Raw genomic sequence first — 10,809 nt, 5'->3', positions numbered from 1 at the left:
AATTAATTACATTTGAACTAAGTCGGTAATATTATTGGAAATTTAAAATTTATATCATTTTTGAGGAATGTCAAGCTTATGTTTGGTGAAACAGTATTCTATAAATTTTAATGCAGAATTTTATATTGCAAAATCAGAAATTACATTGAACAATATTAGGAATTATATTGCAGAAAAAAAAAAAAAAAAAAAAAACTCAAAAGTTGCCCTTGTTTGCAACAAGAGCAACTTATGTGAAGCTTATAAGTTGCCCTTGTTGCAAACAAGAGCAACTTATGTGAAGCTTATAAGTTGCCCTTGATTGCAACAAGGGCAACTTATAAGCTTCACATAAGTTGCCCTTGTAGGGCAACATATAAGCTTATAAGTTGCCCTTGTTAAGGCCAACTTTTGATAATTTTACAAAAGTGACCCAGCCATATGTTGCCCTTATAAAGAGAAACTTATAAGCCTATTTTAAGGGTAACTTATGATGTTTTTTCCTCTAGCGTCTACAGCGAAGCGCCAGAGATCTGAACAGGTGGAGCTTGAGATACATTTCCAAGCTGAGGTGATTAGAAAAGTTGAGTCTGAGTTTGCTGAAGCGTGGGAAAGGGAGAAACAGTTGGAGGAATAGGATGTCGCGATCACGAAGAAGATAGACAATCTTGAAGTTGAACTGAAGGAAGCTCGTGAGATCAAGAGTCATTTGGTAGGTGAGTTAGCGACTAGTGGAACATCTTTGGCATATCTTCAAGATCAAGTAAAGGTTGCGAAGCAAAGTCTTGACGAATTGGAGTCAACCCCTTTTGTGAGTACCGAAGAGATCGCTCAACTTGAAGAACAGAAGACACACCTACAAGAGCTTCAATCCATGATTAAGCCCTATGAGTGGATGGAGTGAAGGCGTACCTTCTTTTATTCGCTTTCCTTCCTTTTTTTTGATGTATTGTTTACATACTTGTCATTACTCATACTTATCACATTAACATATTTTTTTTAATTATTTTTCCATTCACAGTTTAGACTCTTGCGGGCCAGGAGTGTAGTAATGAATAATTATTTTGCCGTTCACAGTTTAGACTCTTGCGGGCCAGGAGTGTAGCAATGATTATGATTTTTTTTTTATGTGGCTGCACCTGAATAGATTTTTTTTACTCAAGCTGCCTACGTACTTGCAAAATAGTTTGTAAGTTATCTTGCAAGATCAAGCCAAAGTAGTTCAACAAAAAAAAAATACATTTTTTTTTGAGCGAGCAGTTTATCCTCTTACTTAGGGGTTTAAAAAGACTTCACTTTTCATGAGTATTACCGCTTTAGAAACTTGCCGTTGATAGGCCCCACGTAGTTTTTCTACGTCAACGATTTTGTACGCCCTATTAGTGTATACCTATTGCACAACATATAAACCATCCCATTTTGAAGTGAATTTACTTCAAGTCTTACGTGAAGTAATGATAGGTCATCTAACTGCTAGAACTATTTGAAAAGAGCGAGGTCGAACTTTCTTGTTGAAATGCGTGGACAGACGAGGCTAATAGCATTCCGATTTCTGTTGTGCTTGAAGTCTTTTCTCGTCAAGTGCCTCTAACTCTGCTAGACAAAGTTTGTCATTTTCATCATTAATCAACCCTTCTTAAATAGCTACTCGCAATGATGTAACTTGAAGTTCCAGAGGCAAAATAGATTCGACACCATACACCAAAGCATATGGGGTTGGCTGTGTTGCTATTTTATATGACGTCCTGTAAGACCAAAGAGCTTCCCCTATCCTTTCATGCTAGTCACGCTTCGATTTTGAATTAACTTTCCTCTACAATTTACAAAGTGTTTTATTGAAGGCTTCCGCTAGGCCGTTTGTAAGAGCGTTGTACATGGACGATTTATGTTGCGTGAATTTAAACTTCTCACAAAGAGTTGCCATCAATGTGTTGAAGAATGGCTTTCCATTGTCAGTGATGATCCGTCGAGGTATACCGTACATGTAAATGATGTGAGTAAGAATTAAATCAACGACATTTTCTTTCTTGATCTCGCGGAGAGGGATGGCCTCCGCCCACTTAGAGAAATAATCAGTTTCTGCTAAGATATATGCTTGACCTGCAGACAACTTTGGTATAACTGGACCAACAACGTCAAGTCCACATGCTTCAAAAGGCCAAGATGAGACCATAGGGTTCCAGGGTTCTGGAGGTTGGTGGATGAAATTAGCATGAAGTTGACAAGCTTCGCATTTCTTCGCGTAGTCCATGCTATCTTGCACCATTGTTGGCCAATAATAGCCCATTGTTTTAAGGCAATCATACAACTTAGGACTTGATTGATGCGCGCCACAAATTCCATCGTGAGCCTCTTCCATGGTTTTCATTATTTCTTCGTCTCCGATGCATCTTGACCATGAGTCATTGAAAGATCGCCGAAACAAAGTTCCGTTTAAAAGTATAAATCGAGGGGCTCGACGACGAATCTCCATTCTATGCCTTGGATCACTAGACAATTTTTGATGACTTAGATAGTCGATAATTGGTTGACGCCAATCTTCCTTGTCAATTTGATGAACAGTGATCATGTCAACTTCCTCATCTTCAACTTCTTCTCCGTCAGGAGTAACGACCAACGATTGCAAACAGGTACAAACATGGTTTCTTCTGCCCCTAGTGTCAAAGTGGCTGCAAGCCCCACGAGTGCGTCAGCCATTTTGTTGGCACTCCTTGGAACATGATTTAACTTAGTTGTGTCAAGCTTCTCAAGAAATTTTGTTGCATGTCTGTGATAGGGAATTAAATCCTCTTTCTTGACTTTATATTCTCCTAAGAGTCGGCTTATCACTAGTTGTGAATCTCCGTAAATATCCAAGTCCTTTAATTCTAATTCCACGGCTATTTGAAGTCCTAGGATGAGGGCTTGGTATTCAGCCATATTATATGAGCATAACTGAGTTAGCACAAAGGAGTAAGTCAAAACATGTCTTTCTGGAGATAAAAAGACAATGCCTGCTCCAGCACCATCTTGACGGGAAGCTCCGTCAAAGTATATTTCCCAAGGTGGGAGTATGTCAATATAGAACACATCCTCCCCAGGCAAATCAACGGAAAGCTCCCATTCAGGTGGCACTGGATGATCTGCAAAGAAATCTGCTATTTCTTGACCTTTCTCAGATTTTTGCGGCACGTACACAATGTCATACTGTTTTATGAATATAATCCATTTAGCAAGTCGTCCTGAGAGAACTGGTCTTGAAAGGATATACTTGATTGGGTCAGCTTTTGAGATGACATGAACTGTATGAGCCTACATGTAATGCTTTAACTTTTGGATGGAAAAAACCAAGGCAAGATTTTTTTTTTCAATGGGTGAGTAGTTCAATTCAGCACCCACCAACGTCCGACTGAAGTAGTAAAGAGCCGTCTCTTTACGATCCTCTATTTCTTGAGCGCACATTGCCCCCAAGGACCGCTTTTTTATGCTTTCAAATGCCTTTCGACACGAGTCATCCCAATTAAACGGAGTATATTTTTTCATGAGATGGCTAAATGGGTGACATCTTACAACAAGATTGGAGATGAACCTTCGAATGTATGCCAAACACCCTTGAAGGCTACGCAGTTCTTTAAGGTTTCGGGGTTTGGGTATTTCTTGGATTGCCTTAATCTTTGTCTAATCAATTTCGATGCCCCTATGCCTGACAATAAAACCTAGAAATTTTCCAGATGTGACACTGAATGCGCATTTAAGGGGATTCATTTTTGGTTGACATTTTCGTAGTCTTTCAAAGACTTTGCGGAGGTCAGACAAATGACTCTCCCTCTTTTTGGACTTGACTACTAAGTCGTCAACGTAGCATTCCACTATCTTGTGCATCGTGTCTTCAAAAATTTTCTGCATCGCACGTTGATATGTGGCTCCTACATTCTTCAATCCAAAGGGCATGACTTTATAGCAAAATATCCCTTTGGTGTGCGAAACGCTGTGGCTTCTTGATCTTCGGGAGCCATGCGGATTTGATTGTATCCAGCTGTACATTCCATGAAAGATAATGCTTCATGACCAGTCGTAGCATCTATCATAATTTTCGTGACTGGTAGCGGGAAATCATCTTCCGGGCATGCTTCGTTCAAGTCACGAAAGTCCACACAAACCCGTAATTGTCCATTTTTATTTCTCACAGGGACTACATTTGCTATCCATGTGGGATATTTGACTTCACGAATAAAGTCTGCACCTATAAGCTTGTTTACCTCAGATTCAATTTCAGGGATCAACTCTGGTCTAAAACGTCTTTGGGATTGTTTCTTTTGACTAACATTCTTTCTTTTTGCCAAGCGATGGACGGCGACTCTTGGGTCAAGACCAGGCATTTCCTTGTAGCTCTAAGAAAAGACATCTTTAAATTCTGAGAGTAATTTAGCATACTCATGTTCTTCCTCTTGAGTGAGAAGGGAGCTAATATACACGGGACGTGGTTCTTCAAGAGTTCCAAGGTTTAAATCTTTTAGTTCGTCCACAGTCGTCTGCCCCCATCTTCAAGTATTTTGGGAGCCACCTCGGTCTCTATTTCTTCATCAGAATTTGAGACTTCTTGCGCTGTCACATGATTAAAGGAAACAAACTTTTGGTCATCCCCCTTAACATTGTCAGGTGACTTCTTTTGATTGGTAAACACCACTTTACGAACCCTTGCTTTAAGGGGTTGTTGTAAAGGGGTTGTTGTAAATCAGTTATATAATGTGAAGATGAGGTTTTCACTTTTCTCAATATCGAGATTTTGACTGGTGTGGGGCGTTCAAATCCTACCCCCGTCTTGGATTCCTGAAAACCATCACCATACTCAAGAAGTTTCTTTTGTGTGTCATTGATACCATGAGGTTTAGCATCAATGACTTTACCCATACGTATTGGGTTTTCAAAATCATATCCCGACTTCGCCAAGAGCTTATATGCGTTTGGATCAAATTTCTCTTTATTTAGCTCTTTGAATCTTGAGGATTCTTCAACAGTAGGCGACTTGATGATTTGACTAATCTTCCCCTTAGCCAGGGGAAATATTTTTTTACTCTTCAAGTCTTGGAGACCAACTGCATCAACTTTCTTCCCCACCTTTTCTTAAAGCTTAGCGTCCTGACATTAAGCAAATGGTGACTCGCCTTCTTTGCGACACGAGTTTGGGATGTATCGCAAGACCGAGAAGGTCAACGATACTTTTGATTTTTGGATTGGTTTAGGGGAAATTTCTTTATTCACCTTTTCTTTATGATGTTCCTGCTTATGAATTGACAACTCCTTAGGGATTAAAGATGAATCAACCTCCTTCTTGTCATCCTTCTTGCATGTAGAGAGAATTTGGGATGGAAGTATCTCACTTGACGCTCCTTCATCTTCAAAGAATTTGGCGTCAGCGAAGTAGGAATCGGCCTTGGTGAATGGTTTGATATCCCCGTTTATTTTTTTTTCACCTCCGCGATGGTATTTGAGACATTGGTGGAGGGTAGATGCGACGACACCATTTTCATGAAGCCAAGGGCGTCCAAGTAACATCTTAATTATAAGACGTTTTTGTGTCAATCACATGGAAAAGGGTAGATGATGTTAATTCCCCCATGGTGAGTTCGAGGCGTATTATGCCTATCGCCCTCTGGATGTCAAGGTTGAATCCTTGAATGACGATCCGACTGGTTGACAATTCATTTGTTTTCAGCCCTAAATCAATCATCGTGGACTTTGGCATAATGTTGACAGCGGATCCACCGTCGACTAAAATACGACCAACTTTTTGTTCTCGAATATAGCTAGACACGAACAATGGTCGATTATGGGGCTTTGACCCCATTAGCAAATCATCATCTGTAAAGGCTAAAGCTTTACTATAGGACATACACTTGGCCGAATTTTCTGCAGGCTCCCCAACATCCTTTACCTTGTAAACATATAATTTGGGGTGTTGGAGCGCAAGGCCACCTGTTGGCAAATTTCCTTAGGCAAATGGAAAATTTGCTTCCAGCCCATACGTGATGGCAACGCTTCTAAGATAGCGGCAACTTTCGAGTCTACCACTGGTTCAGAATGTTGTAAGTTCAATCTTATGGACGTCTCCTCTTCACCGACTAGTTCTTCAATTCCTCCCCCTCAATGAATGAGACTGTATTGACAGTCACTGAAGTAAAGTAATCTTCTGGAAAAAATTCTTCCAAAGTTAAAGGATCCAAAGGCTCATGTTCAAGCATATCGATAGGGAGCACAGTCTGTTTGTTAGCACCCCTAAACTTCCTTTTTCCTTTTGAGCGCTTGCCGCTCTTTTTCTTTTGTTGTTTCTTCTTGTGACGAGGGGGTTGCAGTTGTGGCCTGTGTACTTGCTTTCTTGGCCTCTTCCTTGTGACGACCGTCCACCCTTTGTCATCCTCCTCGTGTTCAACTGGCAACACATCATCATGTTAAAATGCTGGTCTCATCACGTAAACAATTACTGGCTCCAAACTTCCGAATTGTAGGGTTTGAGCCTGTAGAGGTGATTCACAAACTGCTGAAGCGTGATTTGCCGTAACCGCCTCATCTAGATCAAGAACAATCTTCCCATCCTTACCAAGTTGTATAATCTTCTCCTTAAGAGTTATGCATTTTTCGATAGGATGACTCACCAACCTATGATATGGGAAGTATTTCGGATCGGAAGTTCTTCCCTTTTGTTCAGGTCGCTTGGACTCGAGAAGTTCTATGACTTTGTTTTTAAGAAAGTCATCTAACACGCCAGGCAAGTCTGACTCTTGGAAGGGGTATTTCTTAGCCTGCAACTCTTTCAAGGTAGGCTTGTAGCTCTTGGAAAACCTGGAAGATGAGGCTTTATATTCCTCCGTCGCCTTTCCGAAAAACTTGATAGGCGCTGAACTAGTACTTACTGTCATATTCATCTTAGTCAGACTCTTGAAAGGTTTCTCAACTTTAGTGTATTCCTTCTTCTCTTTCTTTGTTTCCGAAGAAGTCCCCTTTTTCTTGTTTTTGAGTGAAGTCTCCATATCATGAGCCCTAGTTGCCAGCTCTTGAAATGATCTTGGCTTTATACCCTGTAAGATATAAAGAAGATCCCAGTCCATCCCATTGATGCACATCTCGATAGCAGAATTTCCAGTTAGACGATCTTTGCATTCCAGACTCAACGCGCGCCAACGGTTGATGTACTCAAGGACCGACTCATCCTTCCATTGTTCAGTTTGCGTTAGCTCTGTCATGCTAACTATTCGTTGAGTGCTGAAGAACCTTTTGTAAAATTCTGTCTCCATTTGATCCCAACATTCAATGGATTGCGACGGCAGACCAGTGTACCAATCAAAGGCAGTCCCTTTGAGAGAACGGACAAATTTCTTAACGAGCAAGTCGTCTGTTGTACTGCCATTGGTACATGTCTCTATGAAGTGTGCGACATGCTGCTTGGGATTACCCTTCCCATCAAATTGGTTGAATTTTGGTGGATGGTAACCTGTTGGCATCCGCAACTTGTTAATTCTCTTGGTATAAGGTTTCACGTAACGCTGATTGCCGTGAGAGCCTCCTCCCAGTTCACTTTTGATAGCTTTGGCTATCATGTCTTGTATTTTTGAGCACTGACTTTGACAGAGCCACTTGAGTGACTACTAGAGTCAGAGCTATCACCATCACTTTCAGAACTCCCATGACTTGAAGTGGCGTTTGTATGACGTTTTTTAAGCTTCTTAGTTAGATGCTTGATTTTAGTATTTTTTTTCTTCTTCGTCTGCCTTTAGCCGTTCGAGAAGAACACTCATCTCAACAAGTTGCTCCTCCACAATTTTCACATTAATCACCTTTACAGACGCATTGTCTACATGTGAGAATTCAAAGGGGTCTTCAAAACTAGGCGCCTCTTCGAATGTCGCAGTTGGGGAAACACTACCAGTTTCAGAGTTGTTCTCTCCGTTATAAAATTCAAAGAGTGGGATATTGTGGATGACCATCTTGTCAGAATCCCCAAGAAAGTTTTGCTTCAATTTAAGAGAAGCAACATGATGTTGTTCCGGTTCAGCTGGAGACATTGAACCGAACACAGGGGTTTTGCGCGACCTTTGAGAGGAAGGCGTGACAAACACCTTAGGAACTAAGGGAAAAGCATGGTGTGTGCGCGCCTTGGTAGGAACGCATGCAGATTTCAGATTTGCTACAGCACAGGCAGTATTCTTCTTTCTCATTCCTCTTGTAATGATACTAGTGTTTTGGAACATTGCAGCCAATGTTGCAGCTCGCTCCTGAATTGTGATAGTTGTCACGCCAGCAGGTTGAGAGATAATTTTCTTTGGATCCATGGAAACAGAGATCAGAGGCAGAGATGGTCCCACCGAGCGTGCCAAATTTGTATACACAAATTTTCTAGTCTAGGTAAATAAGATAGAAAATAATGTAACAAAGTAAATTTATTGAAATTTGAATGAGTACAATCTCTGAATTTGACAGTTTACAAGAAAATAAACTAAGTCCCCTGATTCTGTTCCGCAACTGACGGTGATAAGTGTGTGACACCTGGATTTGGTTTTAGGGTGACAACCGTTTGATTACGTCAGCCTGAGCTTAAGGTTAGGGTGACAGTCATCTAATGATGTCATCCTGAGTTTGAGTTTAGGGACACAGTCGTCTGATTACGTCATCCCGAGTTTGCGTTTAGGGTAACAGTCGTCTGATGACGTCAACCTGAACATGAGTTTAGGGTGACGTACACTTGATGATGTCAACCTGAATTTGAGTTTGGCTAATCAGTCGACACATATTAGATGTGTTTATTGACTACTTTCAGAGAGAATTCCAAGAGAGTTTTATGAGTTCTTCAGAATAATAGATTTCTGGTCACCGCCACTGAAGTAGAAGAGGAGTATTTATAGGAGATGAAGACTCCTTTTACGGACTTGATAGGTTTGGCTCGGGCCCTTTTGTGACTTGAGAGTCTTTAACCTGGTCCACTTGACTTGTTTATTTTGGGCTAACATTATGACCTAGGCTCCGTTCTCTTTGTCTGGCTGGTCTGGTCTGGTCTGATTTTTCATTTTGTTGGTCTGGTCTGGTCTGGTCTGAACTTTTCTTATTATTGTTATTATAATAAATAAATATGATCCAAATTGTATTGAGTAATTCGGATATTTAATTTAGGTGGACTAAAATAATTAAAATGTATCAATATTATGATATCGGTCCAAATTAATTTTTTTTTTATTTTGTAATACACTACAAATTTTTAGTGTTTACAGTGAGCTTGCGTTTTCACAGTATATTTATCACAGCATGTAAAGATAAATTGTTGTTTTCAAATCTTTATTTTTCTTGCAAGTGTGTTCCTGATTTAACAGTAAGAAGAAATTTGTTGTTAAATGCAGTTTCATATGAGCAAGAAAAAGTTTTCAACTGCTTGAATTGCCAGACCATCAGTACTCACTAAGAGACTTGATTCTGATCAGTGGCACCTTAAACCAACACTAGATGATTCAAGTTATTCTAAGAATGAACCAAATGCCTTTTTGGGTTTTTGATTAAGTAGAAATGTCACAAATTACTGTTCTATAGACTAAACATATTGCAATGACTTAAAAAACAATGTCTTCATTGTTAGTGGCAGGGGACGTGATCATTTAGAACATATAAATGCTCTATCAGATGAAGATATATATGTTTGAGAGTAAGCTTCCTGTCCATCTTCGGGTATTGTGCACGAGATTTGCGCTTGTACTGTTGATCAGAAACAGAGCAAAGCCAATTAGTATTGTTAATGAGTGAATGACACACAACATTTGAATGATGTATGCTCGTAACAATAGATATTTTCTGTCTCATATCTATTCTATATTAAAAAGCCGAACGGTATATGTTTGGGCGGAAAAATACCCTCCTCGTGACGTGGCAAGGTGGACCATTCATAGGGTCATATGGCAGCCATCAAAACAACATTGAAAGCAAAGCGGAAATCAATGGACGGTTACAGTTATTTAATGCAAGGCTGAAATCAAGGGGAGGTTACAGTCATTAAGGCTAGGGGGGTTACATGCAATAATTTCTTGGTTAATGATGATTTTATGATTGCAATTCAATTACTCATGTATCTCTATTCTATAAGGGAAGAACTGAGGTCGTTGTAGTAACTTTACCTTTGGTGTCCGCTTCGGAATAGACTAAAATAACCTTAGCAACTTTACAATTTAATTTAATAAAAATCTGATTATTTAATGATTTTAAAAAAACTAATTGCAATAACAAATCAATAAAAAAAAAAAACGCAAGGCGTAATTTTAACAATAACATTCAAAATCACAACAGCTAGTTAATCACAGCCAAGCAAAGAATAAAGTCAAACACAAATTAGGAAACCCACCTCTTTCACGCCTAAATCTTCTCTAGGTAAATAAAAAACATTTAATTCTGCTCATTGTGAAACGGCAGGCAATCAAATCAAAAATTAAAAAGGAAAAGCACAATCAAATATTTATCACATTATAAAAGGAAAAATCATGCTATATTTGAAATAGCAGACACAAAGTCAAAAATAAAAAAAGGAAAAATCACATTAAATTACAGCACACTAAACTCATCAATTACGCCAGAAATTGAGAAGCTATACTAAATTACAACACATTGAACCCATCAATTACACCATTAATGGAGTAGCTATAAAATAATATAATACGTATTCCAATTACAAGAAAATGGTGTTAGCAAAGTAAAACTAAATTACCACAAACTATAGCGACGCCGACGAATTTGGCTCCTTGCAGATTTAGGGTTTTTGATTTAGGGATTTTTTTGAAATAAAGGTTTCATGATCGAATTGGGGATTTTTGGAAATCGAGA

The 10,809-nt window shown here is 39.4% G+C and overlaps 1 protein-coding gene across 1 annotated transcript; it reads right to left on the bottom strand.

The window, feature by feature from the left end:
- Positions 1 to 2,544: 2,544 nt before the first annotated feature.
- LOC110783826 (uncharacterized) lies at positions 2,545 to 3,420 on the bottom strand. The gene is made up of 2 exons (XM_021988211.1): positions 3,358 to 3,420; positions 2,545 to 3,270 (listed from the first exon to the last, which is right to left on the bottom strand). Exons 1-2 carry the CDS (start codon positions 3,418 to 3,420, stop codon positions 2,545 to 2,547), a joined length of 789 nt encoding a protein of 262 aa, XP_021843903.1.
- Positions 3,421 to 10,809: the final 7,389 nt, after the last annotated feature.

The sequence above is a fragment of the Spinacia oleracea genome, chromosome 5, assembly GCF_020520425.1.
Source record: "Spinacia oleracea cultivar Varoflay chromosome 5, BTI_SOV_V1, whole genome shotgun sequence".
Taxonomy (NCBI): domain Eukaryota; kingdom Viridiplantae; phylum Streptophyta; class Magnoliopsida; order Caryophyllales; family Amaranthaceae; genus Spinacia; species Spinacia oleracea.
The sequence above is the reverse complement of the archived record's forward strand: the minus strand, read 5'-3'. Positions and strand labels throughout refer to the sequence as shown.